This window comes from Phallusia mammillata, chromosome 7 (assembly GCF_965637545.1).
Source record: "Phallusia mammillata chromosome 7, kaPhaMamm4.hap1.1, whole genome shotgun sequence".
NCBI lineage: Eukaryota > Metazoa > Chordata > Ascidiacea > Phlebobranchia > Ascidiidae > Phallusia > Phallusia mammillata.
Genome location: NC_137258.1, coordinates 14070506 through 14093258, shown reverse-complemented (window position 1 = coordinate 14093258; position 22753 = coordinate 14070506). Strand labels below are relative to the sequence as shown.

The 22753-nt window shown below is 36.2% G+C and overlaps 1 protein-coding gene across 1 annotated transcript; it reads right to left on the bottom strand.

Annotated features, from left to right (window-relative positions):
- Positions 1 to 937: 937 nt before the first annotated feature.
- On the bottom strand, positions 938 to 19834 carry LOC145237637 (S-adenosyl-L-methionine-dependent tRNA 4-demethylwyosine synthase TYW1-like). Its single transcript, XM_080100577.1, has 14 exons — positions 19703 to 19834; positions 19468 to 19626; positions 12923 to 13114; positions 12745 to 12863; positions 12596 to 12683; positions 12408 to 12535; positions 12183 to 12271; positions 7013 to 7127; positions 6132 to 6298; positions 2970 to 3097; positions 2721 to 2906; positions 2551 to 2662; positions 2179 to 2348; positions 938 to 2088 (listed from the first exon to the last, which is right to left on the bottom strand). The coding sequence occupies exons 1-14, from the start codon at positions 19796 to 19798 to the stop codon at positions 1876 to 1878; spliced, it is 1962 nt and encodes a 653-aa protein (XP_079956703.1). The 5' UTR covers positions 19799 to 19834; the 3' UTR covers positions 938 to 1875.
- Between the last annotated feature and the right edge of the window lie 2919 nt (positions 19835 to 22753).

Here is a 22753-nt window from a genome sequence, read left to right as displayed (position 1 = left end):
TCGCGTACCATTTTTTGGTTCATGCAGCGTTTTCGTACCACCTACAATAATTGTTCGAATTTTGTGAATAAAAATGTTAATAAGCTTTACTAACTACCTTTACTTTAGTAACTTTAGCCTTTAGTAACTAAAGGCTCGTAAATATTAAACAAAAATTAGTCAAACTTTTACCGCCTTCACTACAGTGCTACTGTCAACACAACTAGTGGACTTATTACGTCGTAATAACAGATTCATTACGTCATAATAAACCTATTTCGTCACAATGAAACCCTGCTTAACAGTTCAATTCATCAATACACCAAGGAATTAGAATTTAGTATGAAATTTCACGCTCTACGTAACCTGTGTGAATTAAAATATTGCTTACGATAATCACTAGAAGATCATTTGCGATCGTTTGGTGTGAACTTAATAAGTTGCTCGCGTACCACCTTGGAGACCTTCGCGTACCACTGGTGGTACGCGTACCATAGTTTGGGAACCACTGCCTTAATGTGTCTATTGTTACATCTGATGAGGTTCCTGTGTGTAAATCCCACTTTTGCCAACCTACCACATACTTCAGTGATAGTTAGGTAAATATTGTGCTTATTGTATTGTTTTTGCCACATTTGGCAAAAATGAGTAGCACAGTCAGATTATATTTGTTCTGAAATACCGTTTCTCGAACGGCGATGTGACGATAATATTGCCTTCCCATGTTTTTGCGGACGCCCATGGACTTGGCTCGTTATAGATACAACAATTAGCTAATTTATGATGTTTCGTATCGGCGAACATGAAAGTTTAGGTATTATTTCCAAGCAATTAAAAAGTTGGGTTTCAGCCTTATTTTTCAAAAAAGTTTGAAATTTTCAATTTTCGGAAATTCTAGGCACGAGCCACCACTGAACAGAAATAAATGTAGCCTAAGCTAGTCGAGCAAAAATGTCAATTTTGAAGAGTCCATACATTTTATTTATTGCATTCACCACTGTCTACACCAGGGGTGTCCAACACGTGGCACGCGTGCCAAATGTGGCACGCAGAGCATTTGAAAATGGCACACAAATATTCAGATTGTAAACATTAGGATTTGTCACGCAATTAAATTCGTTTCTATTGGTTCTTTTTGGCCTTTATTCTAACTTCAGTAAAGATTATCAGTAGTAAAGTTACACAACGCACTAATTAAATTGTTCGTTTTTTTGACAAAACTCCCGTTGCAAACTATTTGTATCTTGAGTATACCATAACAGCACAAAAGGTTTTGCATTTGACGAAATGGGTCCGTAGCTTTAAGACGTTTAAGACATGGTTTGGAAAAAGTACCAAACATTGGCACACAAGTATATTTTAAAACTAAAATTGGCACGGCGGTTTGTTCGAGTTGGACAGCCCTGGTCTACACCAAAATATAAGGTAACACTACACCAAAACTTGGGGTTTGGGCCTAAACGGTGACAAAACGACACAGTCGGCCGACCGAAACTTTGGTACATCATTAGTAACTTAACCTCTATTTTTAAGAATCGGCCCAAGGCTTACGCATAAGTTACCGATTAAATGGTTGACCGTGGTTAATATGGTCAGTTAATGTGACAGCAAATTCAACTTGTTCAAGACAAGTACACATGTTGTGTTTCGGAAACAATACAAAATCATAACAACAAGATTTTTACATAATTATCCATATGTCATCCAATCAAGCAATATAATTGATAATTTTAGGAGGTTAGTTTGGTATATGATGTGAAGGGGAAAATACCACTCAAATGTCTTTAAACGTGCTTTATAATACATGCACCCATCCAATAAACAGTTCAGGCCCTTCAATGTCTTGGCTTTACTGCAAACAGCAGGTAATAAAAATGTAAAACACGCAAATCTGGGTCAGCAGCCATGTGAAACTTTCTGTTTTCGCTTCCAACGGGTTTCACATGGATCAAACCCACGCTCCTCAGAACCATATATAGCCCACTTAGGTGTAACATCACTATACTCATGAGCTTCAAATGTTTGACCAGTTTCTTTGTATTGTTGAAACAACTCATGAAAACGTGTATAGTTGATCCAAGTTTTCCAATTTCCATTAGACTGTTTAAACTGCAATAACAAGAAAAATATATCATAAATTTATTGCAACGGAGGAACAAACACAAGTGTTCAAAAAAGAGTAAAAACAGCCTTTTTAACCTTAGTATTGGCAATTAACACGCAGTTGGAGTGTTCATGCTCACAGGCAATTTCATAACCTGGAAGCAACTCGGCCAACAAACCAACAAAGTAAAGAACTTCTTCATGCCATGGTACATTTCGTAGTGTGAGCCCATCACTGCTCGAGGAATTTCCACAGTAAGTTACACCTTTGAGAACAACATAATGTAACACAATTAATTTGTAGCAAAAGTTGGAAAAGACTTCAAACCCCAATTTAGTTGTATGTTTTTTGGGTTTACTATTTTGTCTTTCAACTCTAATGTGTATTCTGTACAAAACATTTGTATGGTACGAGTAGTTTAGGAATCAATGTTTTTTATTGTAATTTTTTTAAAAACAGATGATCACCTTTTACTTCAATAAAATCCGGATTTCCAAGGGAAACCAGCTTGGCATATGATTCAATCTCCTCATTGTTCCAAGATTTGACAATAGTCAACCTGTATACAGTCCGCTGACCCTGTTCGTTACCTTGTTAAAAAAAGTGACCTGAAGGTTATTACAGTCATGGCATTTACCTTTGAAGAAAGGGATTTGAGGCTTTGAATAAAACGAGGCCAGTAATCATTGAATAGGGGCCTGTCAATTTTTTTCAAACTCTCTGGTGTTGCAGCATCCACACTTACATACAACTGTGTGACTGGAAGTAAATCTCTAATAGCATCAGGAAACTGGGCATTTGTTACCAAAAATGAAGAGATACCCTGAAAAAGCAATAAAGTTAGACAAATGTCGAAATGAAATAATTCATTTTGTGATTTGGATACCTTTTCATGGACCAGCTCAATCAATTCATTAATTTCAGGATATAAAATAGGTTCACCCACTAAAGATAGAGCACAGTGTTGAATAGAAAAACCCTCTGAAAATCTTTTAGGTTGTACACCAGGCACACCTGAAACAATACAGATTTTTACAAATATACCACAATAATTTTTCCATGTTACAATTTCAAATACATGTATATATTTAATGTTGGATTGCACAGTTTTTTTGCATGATCGTTTTTGTAGGATTTTTTATAACTCCCTAACGTTGCCATTAAAATATCGACAACAATTTTCAAATTTAAGTTGAAAACAAAGTGTTAAAATACGTTTTTTTTTATGTTTACAAATGGAAATGTCTTGTTGCAAGTAAAAGATTGCAGACTTTGTGCACCGACATTTAGAAGTCACATACACTTTATTGTATTGTAAGAAGACCAACTCCATAAAAACCTACCACCCTGAATGTGCTTTTAACAACACACAATGTTTTAGCAACAAAAACATTTATTGGTGGTAAGGGCCCTTCATTCATCTACAACCAAGTTTTCACATTAGGTCACTGCACAACTACTGTATAAGGTGACAGAGTAGCAAAACAAACATTATATCAGTGGTTCTTAACCTGGGGGGGGCGCCAGACATTTCCAAGGGGGGCGTGAGCCAAAAGTTGAATAAACAAATTTATTTAACTTTGGACTCACCTCCCCCTAAAATTAACTTTGCAAGTGTGTATTGTTTGCGAGCACAAACGTTTTAAAAAGAAACGAATATGATGATGCAATACCTTATAGCGTAACACAAATTTTGAATAATAACATACGTGGTAAAGTTTTTAGTTGATCAGTATAGAACAGGGGTCACCAAACTTTTTCACAGCGGGCCGGATAATTTTAATATTCACGCGCGAGAGCCGCATGGGTTACAAGTCCTGGCGCAGCCTTTCCCAAACTGGCATTCGTGAGGCGATTTTGACAAGACCGCAAAGGGTTCATGACCTCCCACGATCTTATTTGTATTCAGATTGTGCCGCTGTTTTTGTAAATGAAAAATATAAAAGTGTCACATACCAACTAATGCACGTTTATTTTACCACAAAGAACTGAAAAGGCAATTGTTCGCACACAATTACTATTCTTTGCTTTTGTCTGTGGCGTAACAAACTGCTTTTGGATGATACTTATGCCTTGTAATCTTGTTAGACTCGGTAAAATTATTACTAAAATGTATTATGAATGTTTGTACAATCTTTAACGCCCCCGGGCCGTAATTAGATGAACCCTGGTTTACAACAAACTTCTGTTAGTTCCATTGCTGCATGTGTTCGAAAAAACTGCCGTTTTTTGCCTGTTTTAGGGGGGCGTGAAGTGCCCAACAATCACCTTAGGGGGACATGGACAAAAAAAGGTTAAGAACCGCTGCATTATATGTAATGTCCACCACCCTTCACAGGGTGATACAACTAACTTTGCCTGGTGGCATGCATGGTCTTGCATAAAGCAACCCATATACCAGTAGTTCTCAAACTGTGCATCGCGATGCCTTGGTGTGTCATTTCAATTTTCCAAGGGCGTCACAGAATAGTTCCATTTTGTGGCTAAACTCAGTTTATCTTATAAAAATGAGGTTAACACTTTCAGTGCGGTTGACATATATCTACGTCCAAAGACGTTTTGCGTAGAGTGCGGATTGACATAAATTTACGTCAAAAGTTGTTGATAAAAAATGTGGCTGTCCAGTAATGTATGTCGGGACCAAACAGCCCATGCAGTAAGTGCGTTATCAGCACCTGTCTGGGGGGACACTTGGCGGGCATTAAACTTGGTTTTAACTTCAGGAAAGGGGACCCCAAAAAAGGGTTATTTGGATGTAAAATCAAGTAAGCGACACCAAATACTCTAAAACTATTTGCAGTGCAAAAACAAACAATGAACAAAACTACTAGGTCATAATCAACAGCAGGGGTGGGGAATGTGCGACCCACTTGACTAATTAATGTGGCTCCCATCCCAATTTTGTCAAAGTATACAAGATAGCATCAAAAAATAAATTAAATGTTTCTGAACAAATCTTGAAATGACTTCGACATTACTGGTGATTTAAATTCAACATCTCCCCATTTAACATTATGATGTGAAACCGCCATAAAAATGACACACATTCAATCAGCTATTAGCTTACTGTACAAATTGTTGAAAAATTGATCCTTATATTGTTATTTCAAAACTAATCTTGGAAAAAAAAAGGTTAGTAATAAACCTGTATGCCTTGTTTGTGGCAAAACAGCAAAGAAAAAAATCAAATCTGGAGCATTGAAATATAAAACCGCTTGTTAAATATAAAACCACTTGTGTATATCTACATGTATTTTCAAACAGGAATTTGAAATTAGAATTTTTTTGGCCTGCCCGAAATGGTGTGCAGTTCATGTGGGCTGCAGTACTAAGTAGGTTCACCATCCCTGATGTATAGCAAGAATGGTCATACTTAGAAATTTACACTTTGGGTTTGTGTGGTTAAACTGGTGGGCCAATAGGGGGGTAAACTTTGGCTAAACATCTATTAATGGTGTAAATTTGAAAGTTTATGAAGCACTATTTCTTAACTAAATGCATGAAACAAACTAGCTTTAGGTTGGAAAAAAAATCAGACAAAAACAATATGTGTACATTTCCTGGACCCGTAATAGCATGTAATGGTTATACATCCAAATTTTCACACAACAAAGTTTGGCAAATTGGTTAATATGTAGGGATGGGCCGAGTCGAGCCAGTAACCGAGTACTCGGTACCGAGCGTCGCTGTTTTTAATGCTTGGTGCTCGGCCGAGCAGTTGCACAAATTGACCAGAGCGATAAATTTGCATATTTATGCCCTGCTAACATATGTAACTAGTGTTCCAAAGGGTGTCTATGAACAAAAACGAATGATTTTTAATTGCACTCTTGATGGTGGAAAAACGCATACTTTATGGGCATGCACAGCTTAATAAAACACTGCTGGTGATGTAAGAGGCCTTGTAGAACGTAGAAAGGGGATCTTTTTGTGACGACAGAATGCACCGAGCACCGAGCATTAAAGTGAGATGCTCGGTGCTCGACCAAACAGAACACTTGCAGTTTCAGCACATCCCTATTAATATGATTAACATATTTGTTTGTACCTTTAAATTGCTTAATCATATCATAATGACTAGCTATTGCTTCTTCCACAATCAATTGTGGAGGATCTTGCTTCCATTTCCATTCCGTGCCAACAGGATTTGTATGATGTCTCCAACAGAATACACACTTATTTGCACATGCCAGACTAGGTGTAGTTTCCATGCATCTAAAACCAAATAATTTTAAACTCTAATCACAAAAATAACTGATAAGTGCTTTAGCCAAGAATAAAAATAAGTCTTAATATATTTATATATGACACAACCGACTTTATGGATATCCACAAATACCATTTGCCACATTTACAATGGTTATACAATTGTTTCATAATTTAAATCAACACTTTTGTCCCTTATTATATTCTTATGTTAAAAAAGTAGTAAAAAAAAGCTCCCAATCCTGTTTTAGTATAAGTTTAGTTTAAACTTTTCCTACAAAATCTGATAATGACCATTTATTGTGGTCCTTGAAGAGACTTTAAACCTAGAAGGGTGGCTTAGCACATTTTGCCATTGCATCTACACCATAACATATTTTTAACTATTAATATATTCCTTATCCTTAATTAAATGGGTCCCATAGTAGCCACCATCTTTTATGTTCCATGATTAGTATATCACGCTGCTACTTAGCTGATTTTGGTTTTGGCCTGTAGCATGCATAGGTTGGCGACCTCTACACTACACATTCACTGTGCATACATAAATTCCATGTCTGAATATCTACTACATTATTGCTTCAGTTTTTGTCATGCCATGCACAACAATCAACATTATGTATGAAAGTTTTGCAAAGTCATGCATTTATCATGAGCACGAGCTGAGTAAAAAACAACAAAGTTTTGTTTATTTTTTTATTTTTTATTTTTTTCAATTTTTACCTATGACTCTCTATTCCATAAAAAGTGTGTTTGTAGCAACCTCCTCTACCACGAAGCATAGATTTCGTCCATCGACAAAGTTTCACGCCTGAATGGCTTCCAACCAAGCGATAACCTTTAGAAAAACATCAGCATTCTATGATTGTATATGCATTCAAGTAGACCGACTAAAACCACATTGTACCTAAATGTATTGGCATTAATACTAGAATAGTGGTTTTCCTATATATTGCCAGTTTATATATACTACATCATATTTAACGATGTATCACATACACCACTTAATATATTTATAATGGATATATATTTGGCACCTACATTTCATTGGGTCCTGATCTTTTTCCTGGCACTTTATACCATAATTGTTTCTGCAAGCATAATCTAATGGGTCCCCACACGTGTGCATATGCGATTTTGTAACAGTAAAAAAAGGGCACAATCATTGTTAAATTGGAATAGTGGTTTTCCTATATATTCAATTTTACAGAAACTGTGACATATTTACGCACCATTCATTATAATTGTAAGGGATATATATTTGATGGATACATTCAGTATAGTACCAATACTTTTGTGGCCTGTTATAACATAATTGTTTTTGCTAGCAAAAACCAATCGGTCCCCGCACACATATATATTTTGAGTTCGTAACAGGATGAATGGCGCATGCATATGCTAGGTAAGAATTTGAATTGCACAGATGACATTTGTCGTATTAAAGAAATAATAATAAACTTTTGTTTTGTAACAGTCACAGCCCTTTGTTTGTTGAAGTATGATTTTTAATCCACACATAGCGTTCCCTGGCGCCGTTAAGTTTCTACATACCAACAATACTTAGCTGGGCTTTTTATGTCCAAAACCTGTTCTGAAACAGTTTTATTAACGCTTTCAGTTTGAGAAGTCACTTTACACAGGTGTAACAAATCGTGCTGCGTTGTCGCTCTGCGTTTCGAAACACGAATAAGTTGACCTACATTAACGTTTACAGCGCAATATAACTTACATCGTAACATCTTTATTTCAACCAGTGAAAAAATGGTCAAGTGGCGACCGCGTTCATGCATGAAGCAGAGGCATTTTTTCCATGCGCCATTATCATCAATTACTCCCATTGCGTCAGCTGTGCACTGAGCAACATGCAAATACAGTCATGACGTCATACACATCGCCTGGCCCTGCTGTGACCCCGCAGCGTTAACGTTTACAGTGCAATATCACTAACATCGTAACATCTTAATTCCAAAAAAGTAAGAAAATGGTCAAATGACGACTGCATTCATGCGTGAAGCAGAGGCATTTTTTCCATGCGCCACTATCGTCAATCACTCGCATTGCATCAGCTGTGCACTGAGCGAGAACAAATTTGACAAAAGACAACATATAAAAACATATTTTTACTATTACTGAGCCGATTGCACTGAAATTTTTACCAGCCAACAAGGAGAACCCTATACACAGCTGTTTAAAATTTCAACAGGTTAAGTCTTGTATTTCTGACCTCATTAACATGATAACAAACAAAAAAATATTTGGGGGTAAATGGGTGAAAATGGATATATACAACTTCAAGTTACAAAATACATTAAAATACGCTGCAATGTACCAATCAAAAAAGTAAGAAACTCCAGAATCATCTGCTTTAGCAAGTATAGCCATTTTAAAAATTTCACGTTTTGGGGGGCTGTGGGTGAACCGAGGGATCAAATGGGGTCAAAATTCACATGGACCATCTTTAGACCAATATCTATAATGTGCGTAAATTTGAAAGAGTTTAAACCATTCTTTGTTGACCAAAACGTGGGAACAAATCCACATTAAAAATTTCACGTTTTAGGGGGCTGTGGGTGAACAGAGGGATCAAACAGGGTCAAAATTCACATGGACCATCTTTAGACCAATATCTATAATGTGTGTAAATTTGAAAAAGTTTGAACCATTCTTTGTTGACCAAAACGTGGGAACAAATCCGTGTTAAAAATTTCACGTTTTAGGGGGCTGTGGGTGAACCGAGGGATCAAATAGGGTCAAAATTTGCATGGACCATCTTTAGACCAATATCTATAATGTGTGTAAATTTGAAAAAGTTTGAACCATTCTTTGTTGACCAAAACGTGGGAACAAATCTGCGTTAAAAATTTCACGTTTTAGGGGGCTGTGGGTGAACCGAGGGATCAAATGGGGTCAAAATTCGCATGGACCATCTTTAGACCAATATCTATAATGTGTGTAAATTTAAAAAAGTTTGAACCATTCTTTGTTGACCAAAACGTGGGAACAAATCCGCGTTAAAAATTTCACGTTTTAGGGGGCTGTGGGTGAACCAAGGGATCAAATGGGGTCAAAATTCGCATGGACCATCTTTAGACCAATATCTATAATGTGTGTAAATTTAAAAAAGTTTGAACCATTCTTTCTTGACCAAAACGTGGGAACAAATCTGCGTTAGAAAGAAAAAAATAAAAAAAAAATATAGACAAAAACAATATGTGTCCCCTTCAGGGAAGGGGACCCATAATTAGTGATGGGACGGGTACCCAGTACTCGGTATCGAACGGTGTTAGTAGTTTTGATACTCATACTCGGTGTTGAAATATTTTGTCTCAGTTTTCGATACCAACATTCCATACCGAAGGCCGGTTTACACTATAAGAATACGGAAAACTTTGTGCCAATATATGCTTCGGACAGAACAAATTTGGGAAAAAGTTCCGCCAGGTTACATATTTTTTTCTTTCGCTATCGTATGGAGATTACTTTTTTCTGCATGTGTGTGTGCACGCCTGTACACCAGCCATGGCAGATAAATAAGCAGGTGATATACAACTAAGTACAACACTGTACTTAAGTACTTGGTAATCATACTCGGTATCGAAACTCGCTTCAAAACTGGTATTGTCCTATCACTAATTAATATACTTTAGTTACATCTAATTCCAAACTTAGCCCGCAAGGCGATTTTATGTGGGTGCCAAGATATGGTCTTTCTACAATCCCATATAAAATCTGGTGAGGCGACTGTTAAACTGTAAAGTTAGTCTCATCTCACGAGCAATGCTTGTATATTACGTCACGAGTAACAAAAGAAGGCAGTTGTTTGCGCACAATTAACACAGTTTTGTATGTGACCTAACAAACTGGTTTTGGATCAATCCTGGGTGTTGTAATCCTATGTTACTATGTAATATTAATTCTTTATATTGTGGCAAAAAAACTTTTGTAAGGAGTAGATTAATTTTTAAATGTTAAAAAGTTATCAATACGATTTGGCAAACCCAAAAATGTGGTCGCAGGCTGGATGAAATGACCTCGCGGGCAGTAGTTTGGTGACCCCTGATTTACATGCATTACACTGTTTATCAACCAAAATCAATTAAACACCACGACTTCCATTGCACTGCTATTTGACAAGAAATTTCCGCTTATCACATTTATAATTTTATTCTAATTTTGTATGTACGTATCTTTCCTTCAACAAAGTTTTTGCCCGGCTATAACAGTTGAAACATTTTATCGCAGTTTTATTTGTGCCATTTATCGGTAATGTTCAACAACAACATTTTGCTGGATGCATACAAAGTCCAAGTATTGTTTGTTTGTTTGTTTTATTTTAGAATGATAAGGTGTGCATTATATGCTGAAACAGAAAACACATGTTACACTATTGGCTGAAATGGCACTGACTGCTGCACAAAAACAGCCTTATTCTAATCATCAAAACAACCTGTCCTGCAGGGTACCCAACTGTGAAGCAAAGAGGTTACTACTTTGTCATGTCAGGTGGTGGAGTGTGTATCTCTGACCTGAAGGACCCATGAAAGTAAGCATAAACATTTAAAAGGATATATAGAGGTCAATGCACATAACAAGCATAAAAAATATTTGGTCTAATTTCAGGTACCCATCTGCTACCACATAAACATTTTACTCGCTCACTCACAATAAACAGAAGAAAAAACTAGAAAAGGTGGCTTTCTAACAAACTTCCATATTGTATATTCTATATCCTATTTACCAATTTATTACACACATCATTTGATGTACACATATGATCATTTTTGCAACCAAAAACGAAAGGGTCCCCTCATGTGTGTATGAAGTATTGATGTGTTTGTAAAGTGACCCGTGGTCATGCTGTCAGCAAGTTGACAACGAGAATTTAAAGACCATTTATCGCAGCTTTCGAAAAAGTCAAGTTTATTTTTTCACCTTTATGTTAATCAACAAAGTTTTGCTTGACATATACGAAACCGAAGCATGTTTATAGAGTTTAAATTACGGCTTAGGTGTGAAACCTTTGCCAAAACTGAAAATGTGCATGATAACTTTAAAAAACGACATGGCATTGCTGTGCAAATACAGCTGATTTCTAATCGCTGAAACAGCTGTCTCATAAAATGTGTGTCTGTACGTCAAGTTGAGCTATCCTGCTCTGCATTAAACCGCCCTTAATCGTAAACCAGTGAGTTACTCCCTTGGGACTTCTATCTGACTTACAGTGTAAACATATTATAGGCTAAAATAGTAACTATTTGGCTGATTAAGGCAAAATTTCAAATACTAAACACACAACCTACTGCAAACAATTGTCTAAAATTTCGGCACATTAGGGCTTGTGTTTCTGGCCTAAAGTTAAACCAAATATTTCAGGGTTGAAGGGGTGAAAATGGTGAATTTTATTAAAAGTTACAAAATTCTTCAGAAAACTTTCCATTGCACCAACCAACAAAGCATATAACTTCTCGATGATGTACTTTAGTCAGTACAGCCATTTCAAAAATTTTGCGTTTTGGGGACCTGTGGATGAACCATTGGGTCATTCAGGGTCAAACTTCAGGAGGATCAAATTTGGATTAATAACTAACATCTGTCCAAATTTAAATAAACTTAAAGCACTCTTTCTTGACCAAACCAGTGTTAAACAGAAAAAAAAGGACAAAAACAACATGTGTCCTGTTCATGGAAGGGGACCCATAACAAATCCACCCAAATATACAATACAGATTTAACTTTTAACTACTTTGTCACACTGACAACCTAAATAAACACTTATCTGTAACATATTTCTACTTTATGTTTAAAAAAATATAAAAAGAACTTGTGCATTCTTCTTAAACACATACCTATAACTACTATTACAATTTATATTATCAGTAAAAATATACATCACCTTGTTTTGATAAGTTTTTACGTAGCTCTGGAGTTATCATTTCTTTTAAGTTCTTCTTTTTTGTAATTGCCTTCACAGCTACACCATTTCTGAAAACAAAATTTAGTGTGTATTTTGTACTGTTTCACCACGGAAAATCTATACTTGTTTATGCAAAAACTTACCATACATTAGGATTACCATGTACATGCAGCTCAAGCTTCATATATGACTTGAGATACTTACATCTTGTTAGAATTGGACATTTGTTGGTAAACTGTATCAGCCACATCCTCTACATCAACAAGGTCATCAGGTAATTCTTCAGGTGCATCATCACTCTCATCCAAATCCTCAATGCTTAGACGGGATTTCTGCATACATGTTGAATTTAGATCCTAATGCATTTTCAAACACACAATCAAAAAAGTTACTTTTTCTAAATCACCAACTTTTTCCATGCTCCACTCTCTTTTTTTGAGGAGAGCAACTAAAACATCAGTAATTACCACCATCCATGCACTACAACAAATTATATCAATCTATATCTGATAATCAAAAAAAGAAAAAAACTTAACACAACTGAAAATCTTTTTCCTGGCTTCCATGCAGACTATGACTTGCATGTTCATTTCCTTCACCAAAGGGGTAGATTCTGGTGGCACCCAGTTTGTGCAGCCACTTGTCCACATTCTTTCCCACCTAAAATATAAATATCCATATCAGACTGTCACTTAAACCTAAATAAAATATGGAAGTACTTTGTTGTAGTTGCTGGTGTAAGCAGAGTCACCAAGACCAAAAACTGCATATTGCAATCCCTTCAACATACACTTTTGAATTCGAAAATCATTTGATGTCTCATTGATCCATTTGTAAAACCATTTTGAGTTCACAGGGGCATTTCCATCAGAGTATGTAGAAATAATGAATATGGCAGTGCCATTTCCAATCTGCAACATAAACAAACAGTAACAAATGGTAAAAATATTGGGGCTACAGAGTGAAACACAATAATCGACACATAAAAATGCCAAATTTAACGAACTCTCCAAATTTTATCCAAATTAGACATTGTTTAAAAAATTCACCCATACTGGGGGCTAATGGGGTAAATGTTGGCGCCACAGGGTAAAACACAACAATCAACACCTAACAATAGCACAATGAACAAACAGTCCAAATTGCATCCAACTCTGACATTACTTTTAAAAATCACTCGTTTTAGGGGTCTAGTGGGGTAAACATTGGAGCTACAGGGTGAAACACAAAAAAACGACACCTTAAAAGGTGATAATGAACAAACTGTGCAAATTGCATCCAACTCTGACATTACTTTTAAAAATCACTCGTTTTAGGGGTCTAGTGGGGTAAACATTGGAGCTACAGGGTGAAACACAAAAAACGACACCTTAAAAGGTGATAATGAACAAACTGTGCAAATTTAAGGTTGATTTATTAGGGAGTTTTGAAGATGTACAACCTGCCACTCAGAAGGACTAGTATGCACTGTGCTTGGTAAGACTTGCTTATTTCATGTTAGCAATTACTTAATTTTTTTAATGACTTATTTTAACCTTACAAAGTTATAATGTTTTATTGGTGGTTGGTCATTTGTGTTTAGCAAAGGCAACAATCTAACTGTTGTTGCCTCACATTTAACAGAAAACAGTTATTTACTAAATTAATTGTTGCTTTTAGGGTTGGCAACCAAGACATCACTTGCAAGAAATCATCTTTTTCTGGCAAACAAGTTAACAATTTGGTTTATGTATGCAGATGGAATGGTTGTGTTAATAATGTGACTCTATCATGATCGTTTTAATTTTTTGCAATAAAATGAGAGTAAATGTTCTTTTTAGGTTATAAAAGAGTGTGCAGAAATCACTACTTCAACTGATGACAGTCATGTCGCACCTTTTACACAGTTAGCATAGTATCGCAACAGTAAAATATGCGACTTACGTAAAGCGAATTTTTCGTGAAAACCACATTGGTAGATCGTTGCCTGATCTAGTTGTGCCACTGCATCATTACTTTATTGTTATTCTAAGAAAATTATTTAAAACTAGAAAGGTGGCTTTCTGATATACTTCCATTTTATATATTCTATACAATATTTACCAATTTACTATACACATCATTTGATCTACATATATGATTGTTTTTGCAAGCAAAAACAGATGGGTCCCCACACGCGTGTTTGTGCGAATTTAACGTCCTGGTTATTTTTAGATTCTTAAGAAAAAACTTAACCAACTTTAGCAATAACCCAGCTTTAAAAGTTTTGTCCGTATTCTTTTTGCATCATTATTGTCATATTATTACAAATAAAAACAGTACATAAGAACGGGAAAAATACTTTTAATTTAATCTCATGCTTTGACCTTGATATTGTCGTTCAAGGTCAGTTTTTAACACAATTTTCCACAACTGAAAATGTGCTTGATACTTAATAAAACAACATAGCATAGGTGCGCAAAAACAGCTGATTTCTAATCACCGAAACGACTGTCTCGTAAAACGTCTGTACGTCAAGCTGAGCAATCCCGCTGCATTCACCCGCCTTAATCGTAAACAAGTGAATTACTCCCTTGAGAGTTGAGACTTCTATCTGACTGACAGTGTACACATATTATGGGTTGTAAGAGTAACTATTTGGCCGATTAAGGCAAAATTGTAAGTACTGAACGAATAACCTACTGCAAACAATTGTTTAACATTTCAGCACATTAGGGCTTGTATTTTTGGCCTAAAACTTATTATTTGGGGGTTTAAGGGGTAAAATGGGTGAATCCAATAAAAAGTTACAAAATTCTTTAGAATACCATACATTGCACCAACCAACAAACCATGAAACTCTCAGATTATGTACTTTAGTCAGTACAGCCGTTTTTAATTTTTTTTGGGGGGGAGGGGCTGTGGGTGAACCACTGGGTCGTTTGGGGTCAAACTTCAGGAGGATCAAATTTGGAACAATAACTAACATCTGTGCAAATTTGAATAAATTTAAAGCACTCTTTCTTGACCAAACGCATTTAACAAACCAGCGTTAGACAGAAAAAAGAAAAACATACGTAAGAAAAACAATATGTGTCCCCTTCATAAAAGGGGACCCATAATAATATAGACCACCTGTAATTGTGGCTACAAAAGTTTATTAGTCGCACGGCGCGATCGTGTGACTGCATTTTTTTTTTGGCGCAAAAACTTCCTGCAAAAAAACTAGAATGGTGGCTTTCTGATATACTACCATTTTATATATTCTATACGATATTTACCAATTTACTATACACATGATTTGATCTACACATATGATTGTTTTTGTAAACAAAAACGAATGGGTCCCCACACGCGTGTTTGTGTGGATTTACGGTAAACAAATGTTGCAGTGATTTTTAGATTTTTAAGGACAAATTTTTAAAATGCATTAACCCAACAATAAAAAAATTTTGTTCGTATTCTTTTTGCACTATTATTGTCATATAATTACAAAAACTTTAAAAAAGAACAAAAAAAATAATTTCAATTGATTCTCTTGCTTTGACCCAGATATTGTGGTCCAAGGTCAGGTTTCAAACACATTTTTTTTCTAGAAAGCTGTAACAGTTGTGTTACAGACACTTTAAATTAAAAAACAATTTGCTACAAGTGTATACATAACAAATTGTTTCTCATTTAAGTTTGTTTCGCAAAACGAGTACCATTGACCTGTAGTAACCTCTCAGGGTGCACACGCCAAACAACTGTTTGACCTTTTGACACCGTTTTCAATAGCATGCAGTCCTTGGTGTTCAACAACACCGTTTAACCTAATTTATACATGCCTTGAGTATTGATTCCTAAATCGATTGCAAAAAACCGCTACGTTATGACGAAAGAAAGTTCTGAACTGTGTTAGTGATACCTACTAGTTGACCTTAAGTAACCCGTGGTCATGCGGCGGCCAACCTGACAACGAGCATTTAAAAAAACATTTATCTTGCAAAAATGTCAAGTTTATTTTTTCATCTTTATTTTTATTAACAAAGTTTTGCTTGACATATACCAAACCGAAGCACGCTTATTAGGTTTAAATCATGTCATAGGTGTGAAACCTTTGCCAAAACTGAAAATGTGAGTGATAACTTAATAAAACGAAATAGCATTGCTGTGCAAAACAGCTGATTTCTAATCACCGAAACGACGTGTCGTGAAACGTCTGTCCGATGTCAAGCTGAGCCCTCCTACTATCGTAAACCAATGAGTTACTCTCTTGGGACTTCTGCCTACAGTGTCTTTCTTGACCAAACGAGTGTTAGACACATTTACGTTTCGGGGGCCTGTGGGTGAACCGCTGGGTCAATCGGGGTCAAACTTCTGAAAGATCAAGTTCAGATTAATAACTAACATATGTCCAAATTTCAATAAATTTAAAGCACTCTTTCTTTACCAAACCAGCGTTACAAACCAGCGTTAAAAATTTTACGTTTCGGGGGCCTGTGGGTCAACCGCTAGATAATTTGTGGTCAAACTTCAGGTGGACCAAGTTTGGATTAATATCTAACATATGTCCAAATTTAAAAAAATTTAAAGCACTCTTTCTTTACCACATGAGCGATAAAAACCAGCGTTAAAAATTTTACGTTTGGGGGGCCTGTGGGTGAACCGCTGGGTAATTTGGGGTCAAACTTCAGGTGGACCAAGTTTGGATTAATATCTAACATATGTCCAAATTTCAATAAATTTAAAGCACTCTTTCTTTACCAAACCAGCGTTACAAACCAGCGTTAAAAATTTTACGTTTCGGGGACCTGTGGGTGAACCGCTGGGTAATTTGGGGTCAAACTTCAGGTGGACCAAGTTTGGATTAATATCTAACATATGTCTAAATTTAAATAAATTTAAAGCACTCTTTCTTGACCAAACCAGCGTTACAAACCAGCGTTAGACAGAAAAAAGAAAAAAAAAATACGGACAAAAACAATATGTGTCCCCTTCAGGGAAGGGGACCCATAAAATAGGACTTTCTAGTTAATAAATTCCTTGCGCCAACTTGTTCAAAAAGGTGCTTAAAGCCATCTTTTTGATCTTGATGTGCAGGTCTACATTAAAGATTCTAAAGTTGTGCTTTATGTCCGTTTGCAACGGCCTCAATTTGATCCAATATGAACTCAGTTTAAACGTCAACAATACATAGTCAGCTGCATTTGAAACAGACTATTTGCAAAATAATGTGACAGCAAGTACAGGAAAGGTATCGGTATTTGGTACTATTCGGGTACAGATAGTGCACATGGTATCGGTATTGACGCCGATGATCTAAAGCAGTGCCATGGGCCCTGATTAGGAACCACTGATCTAAAGTCACACCCCCTGTATCTTTTGAAACTCTATGCCTATGGCACAAACACAAATGACATATGTCTGGTTGCCTTAATAACACTATTACACCACAAAAACGCACACACAAAATTATTGGACCCTGACTTTAAACATTTCTTGATATAACCTTGAACAAAATACATGGGATTTAGAAGCTGAAAAAACACTTTCAGCACAGTTTTAGATGTGTCAAGTTTAGTTGCAGCACAGGTTTGTAGTTTTTATTACATTCCAAGGCTAGATTACCATGGTTTATTTCAGCCCAAAACCCTAAAAGTCAGGGAGCACATCTTGCTACATGTTGTTCTTACTGTGTTTAGCGACATGGAAACACAACCAGTTTTTGGTGCTAATTTCAAAACATTACCAAATTAGTTTGGGCTGATCCTAAATGCTGCATAAAACATAGTATGTAATAAAATAAATTAAATAAAAAACTAGAAGGGTGGCTTAGCACATATTGCCCTTGCATATACACTATAACACATATTTTCTACACTAATTTTATATTAGGTCCCATATCATCCATTGTCTTTTATAACCTTGGCTGTTTCTGCAAGCAAAAACTCATGGGTCCCCCACACATGCAAAGTTGTAAATAATACATTTCAAGAGATAACCATGAGAAAGTCGGGTGTTGTAAGGTAAAACACAGTGATTGGTACTGTGCCTGAATAAATATGCTATATGGAGAACAAACTATTCAAATTCAGTCCATTTATACATTTTTGAAGGTTTTTCTATTTTATGGTCTATCTGAGAAAAAAAGTGTTAAACAGTGAGAAAATAGGCTAAAACACAACAATCAGCTCCTATAACACAAATCAGCGCGAATTGCATGTGACTGTTGGGGGCTAGTGGAGTAAATGATAGAGCTACAGGGTTGAACCCAACAATTAACACCTATAAATATTGCACTGTACAAGCTCTCCAAATTTCATTTAATTCAGACATAGTTTGAAAAATTGACCCATTTTGGGGGGCTAGTGGGGTAAATGTTGGGGCGACAAAGTTGAACATAACAAACAACAACTATAAGTAGCACACTCTATAAGCTGTCCAAATTTCATCCAATTCGGACAATGTTTAACAAATTCACCCTTTTAGGGGGCTAGAGGGGTAAATATTGGGGCTACAGGGTTAAACACAACAATTGAAACCTAAAAATGACAAATTATACAAGCTGTCAAAATTTCATCTAATTCCGACAGCGTTTAAAACACTCACCCATTTTAGGGGTTAGTGGGGTAACTGATGGGGTTTAAAACCCAAAAGTATAAAATATGAAACCACAACGACCCAATCAACAGTCATGTAAAATTTTATCCAATTCTGACAATGTTTAACATTTTGACCACTAGAGGTGTTATTAGCAACATTCGTCAATGCTTCTGACGTCATAAGGCTGTTAAGTGTCAACTGCAAAACATCCTCGAACAAACCCACAAACACTGGTAACAAATGTCTGGTTGCCTTTATAACACCTCAGAAAACTAACATTTGTGGTGCGCACCAACAACATTTTACACTTTGATGGCTAGCAGAAAACTAACGTTTGTGGTGCGCACCAACAACATTTTACATTTTGGGGGCTAGCGGGGTAAATACCGGGGTTGTCATGACAAACGAAGCAGATGGCACATCTGCACAACCATATCTACCATCTGTGAAAGTTTCATCTAAATTCACCAAAGATTTCATGGCAAAATGGGGTGGACAAACTTCAGGGAAGAAAAAAAGAAAAAAGAAAAAAAAAGAAAAGGGGACCCATAATAAAAATCCGATAGAGCACTGGAGTTTGTGTTTGTAAACTTGCATGCAAACTTCCGAAAAAGCACTTAACAACAAACAAGACAAGTGACTATTACATCCCAAAAATCTACTTTGATGTGAATCCAAGGCTACAAAATTCAAAGACATGTCAAAGCATTAAACATCATACCATTTCACCGTAGTTGTCCTCAAAACCAAAATCATCAAGCGAGTGTGTTTTGCATGCAATGTGTAAATCAGCCAAGGCCTTTTCAAGTTTTAACGCAAACCTTTGTGCAGTACCAGTTTGAGTCCCATAGAATATGTTCACAAATTTAGATTCGAAGGCCTACGGGAACAAAAAGACTCATGATTAATATGTTATTATTTTCTGATCAAACACAACTCTGATACACATCATTCACCTTTTTATAAAATTTCTGGCTTCGAAATTTTAAAACCTGTATTATTAAACCATAAACAACCACTCCAATTATGGCAGCAAGTAATATCATAAACATCTCAAAATGTTTTAATACACCTGCATGGATATAACATATTTACATAACTTTTTTAACATTTTAAACTATAAAAATGGTATTTAAACAAAGTTAAGTAACTTACAGCAGTATAAGAAGATAGAACACAGGTATACTTCTGGCCCCAAATTATTTTGACATACAAATTTGACATTTAAAAATTTGAACTAACAACACATTTATGGTGGAAACCTTTAAAAACACTTCAGCTACATCACTAAAAGCGACCTAATCTTTTGATTTTTGAGTTGAATTTTTTAAGTAATAAAATAGACTTCAATTAAAAGGTCATATAATTGATTTATTTTTGGAGTTACATATTTATATCACCCTCCAACAAATTTCACTACTGCCCTTGGTTCCTTGCCCTGTGCTGTGGTATATGGTAACTTTGAACTTCTGTTCATCTTCCATAAAACCCAAAAAGTTTGGTTTTGCAGACAGTAAAACAAAAACGGTTAGGGCCAAAGTCCATCCATTTGTATGAAATTTGGTTAGGCCGTTAGGCCACATTTCGCCGAGATCTCGGGTGTGCACGAAGAATTTTCAAGTGTGCAAGTGTAAACGAAGAAATTTTAAGTTGTGCACGGACCAGTTAAGTGTGCACCTCATTAAGAAAAAGCTAACCGATTTACAAATATTTAACAAAATCTCAAAATAACCGTCAAATGCAATTGCGCCACTGGTTAACTAATGTAAAACGAAAATTTCGAAGGCGAATTTTTTTTAAAGAGAACAAACACACCAGGTGTCGCAAACCTAACAAATGTCTGAAGTGTGCAATCAAACTTGAAAAAAATAGTCTCGGGTGTGCAGCTGCCATACTATCCATACTGGCCGTTAGGGCTATATTTTAGTTGAAATGATGACCTTAACCGATTTCGAAACATTTAAGCTAAGTATCATACAAGGCAATTACTAACAAACTTGGATTTTGAGTTCGTGTCAGCTCTACCTGGTCTGGGTTTTAAGCGTTGCAACTTGCAAACAAAGTGACTTAGCTTGCAAATGAAAGGCTACTAAGTACGAACCACGTGTTTTTTGTCATAGAAATCTAAGGATTAAATGTTTTCTATGTTTCCCGCCAGTAGCCTTAACCACTGATCTCTATAAACCAGGGAGTCGAACCATAGATACTACATACCCAAGATATAAAGCAAATTTCTATGTTTCTCTGTGAACCAATTAGATATTGAGGGTAGAGCTACTAACACTGAGCTTCACCTTTGGCTCGACCTGGGAACTTCTGCCAGGTGGCGCAAAAGAGCATAGGCGTTTATGGTGCTGACTCAGCAATTATTCTTACCGAAAACCCAAATTGCTGTAACAGCAACATAAACGCCTATGCTCTTTTGCGCCACCTACCAGAAGTTCCCAGGTCGAGCCAAAGGTGAAGCTCAGTGTTTTTTTTTTTGTGTTTTTTTCACGGGGTTCGAACCCAGGACTCTCCCGGGGATGAATCCCGATCAGGGTTTTTTATGTCTGTATATGGGTCAGGCGCGCCAGACCGTTCGGCCAAGTTCCTGCCCAAGCTCAGTGTTAGTAGCTCTACCGATATTGAGTTGTCACTATGCGCCGCTAGTCGTAGCGGTACACTTGTCGAGATTTTGCAGACCACCCGATCCGTCTGGAAGTCCCCGATTAAAATCGGCTGTGTTACGCAGAATAATGCGTTTCTTATCGGGCGGGATTAACCTGTGTTATAACACAGCCCGATAGCGGACGGTTTTATCGGTAATGGCAGTGGAGCATTAAATTTGTTTTTCATTGGCAAATATTATTTTTGCTGTGATAATAATTGCAGGTAAATTGGGTTTTATATCAAAATGGCAGTTAATTGTAAAACAGCAAGACAAAAACAAATGCATTCTAAGCTGTAAAATGAATATGTTAAACACTAAAATGAGCCAAGAATCAAGATTGAGGTACCTGATTGGCATCAAGGTTCTGGCAATGAAGCAATGCAAAGAGACCTTTCAGTGAGAATAATTTCAAGTTCTTACCTTTATATGAAGCAAAGTGAGGACCAGCACACTGTCATATGAGGGCTTGTAGATTGGATTTGAATTGAAATGATTCACAGTAAGTGGCTGCCTTGTTACTGCCTTTCTAAACTCAACTCTTTCTGTATTTCTGGTTATTTTGAATTTTAGCACAGTTAAAAACCCCAATATTGAATATTAACTCTGTTTTATAACACTTAGACTGCTTATTGGTGACTAAACTCAACCCTCTTTTTTTTTTTTTTGTTCTCCAAGTTACGTCATTATCCTGATGAAGGCGTCTTGTATAGGACGTCGAAACGTCGATTATTTATAATAAAAACTGCTGGATGAGCAATACTTTGTTATACAGTATGCCTGGCAGCAATAGCCTATTTCAACCCTCTTTTGTTTAACCCATAATTGTCAAGTCAAATGAGCATACACTTTATCTTTATTTTTTTATTGCAGTTCACCATCTGGAAAAATGCTTAAAGCTTGAAAAAATCAACAGAAACATTCCATATCAAAAAATTGAAGAAAGTCTTTCATTTTTTACAAAGTTAAAATTGTTTACAAACTGCATTGTTATGGTGTTGTAGAGGTCGCACTGCCAGCAAACTATTCGTTTTACACCTTGTAGCTTACTTTATACTGTTGTAATTGGCCCATTGCCCCAATTATTGCGAATCATAAACCATCAAGTGAGTGAAACAATTAGGTTGATATGGTGTGATGCTCAACACACCTCAAAACGTGCAAAATTTTGGTAGGTCCCAAGTCATTTTACAGCAGCTGCAGGTTAGGTGCAGCTCTTGCTTCGGTTTTGCTTTAGATACTTCATGTATCTTTCGTTTATACAAATGTATTGAATAATTTTCGTTGTGTCTTAGCTGCAGTTTTTTGGCAGTGATTTTAAATTAGCTCATTCCCTTTTCAGAATAGGTTAGGTCTA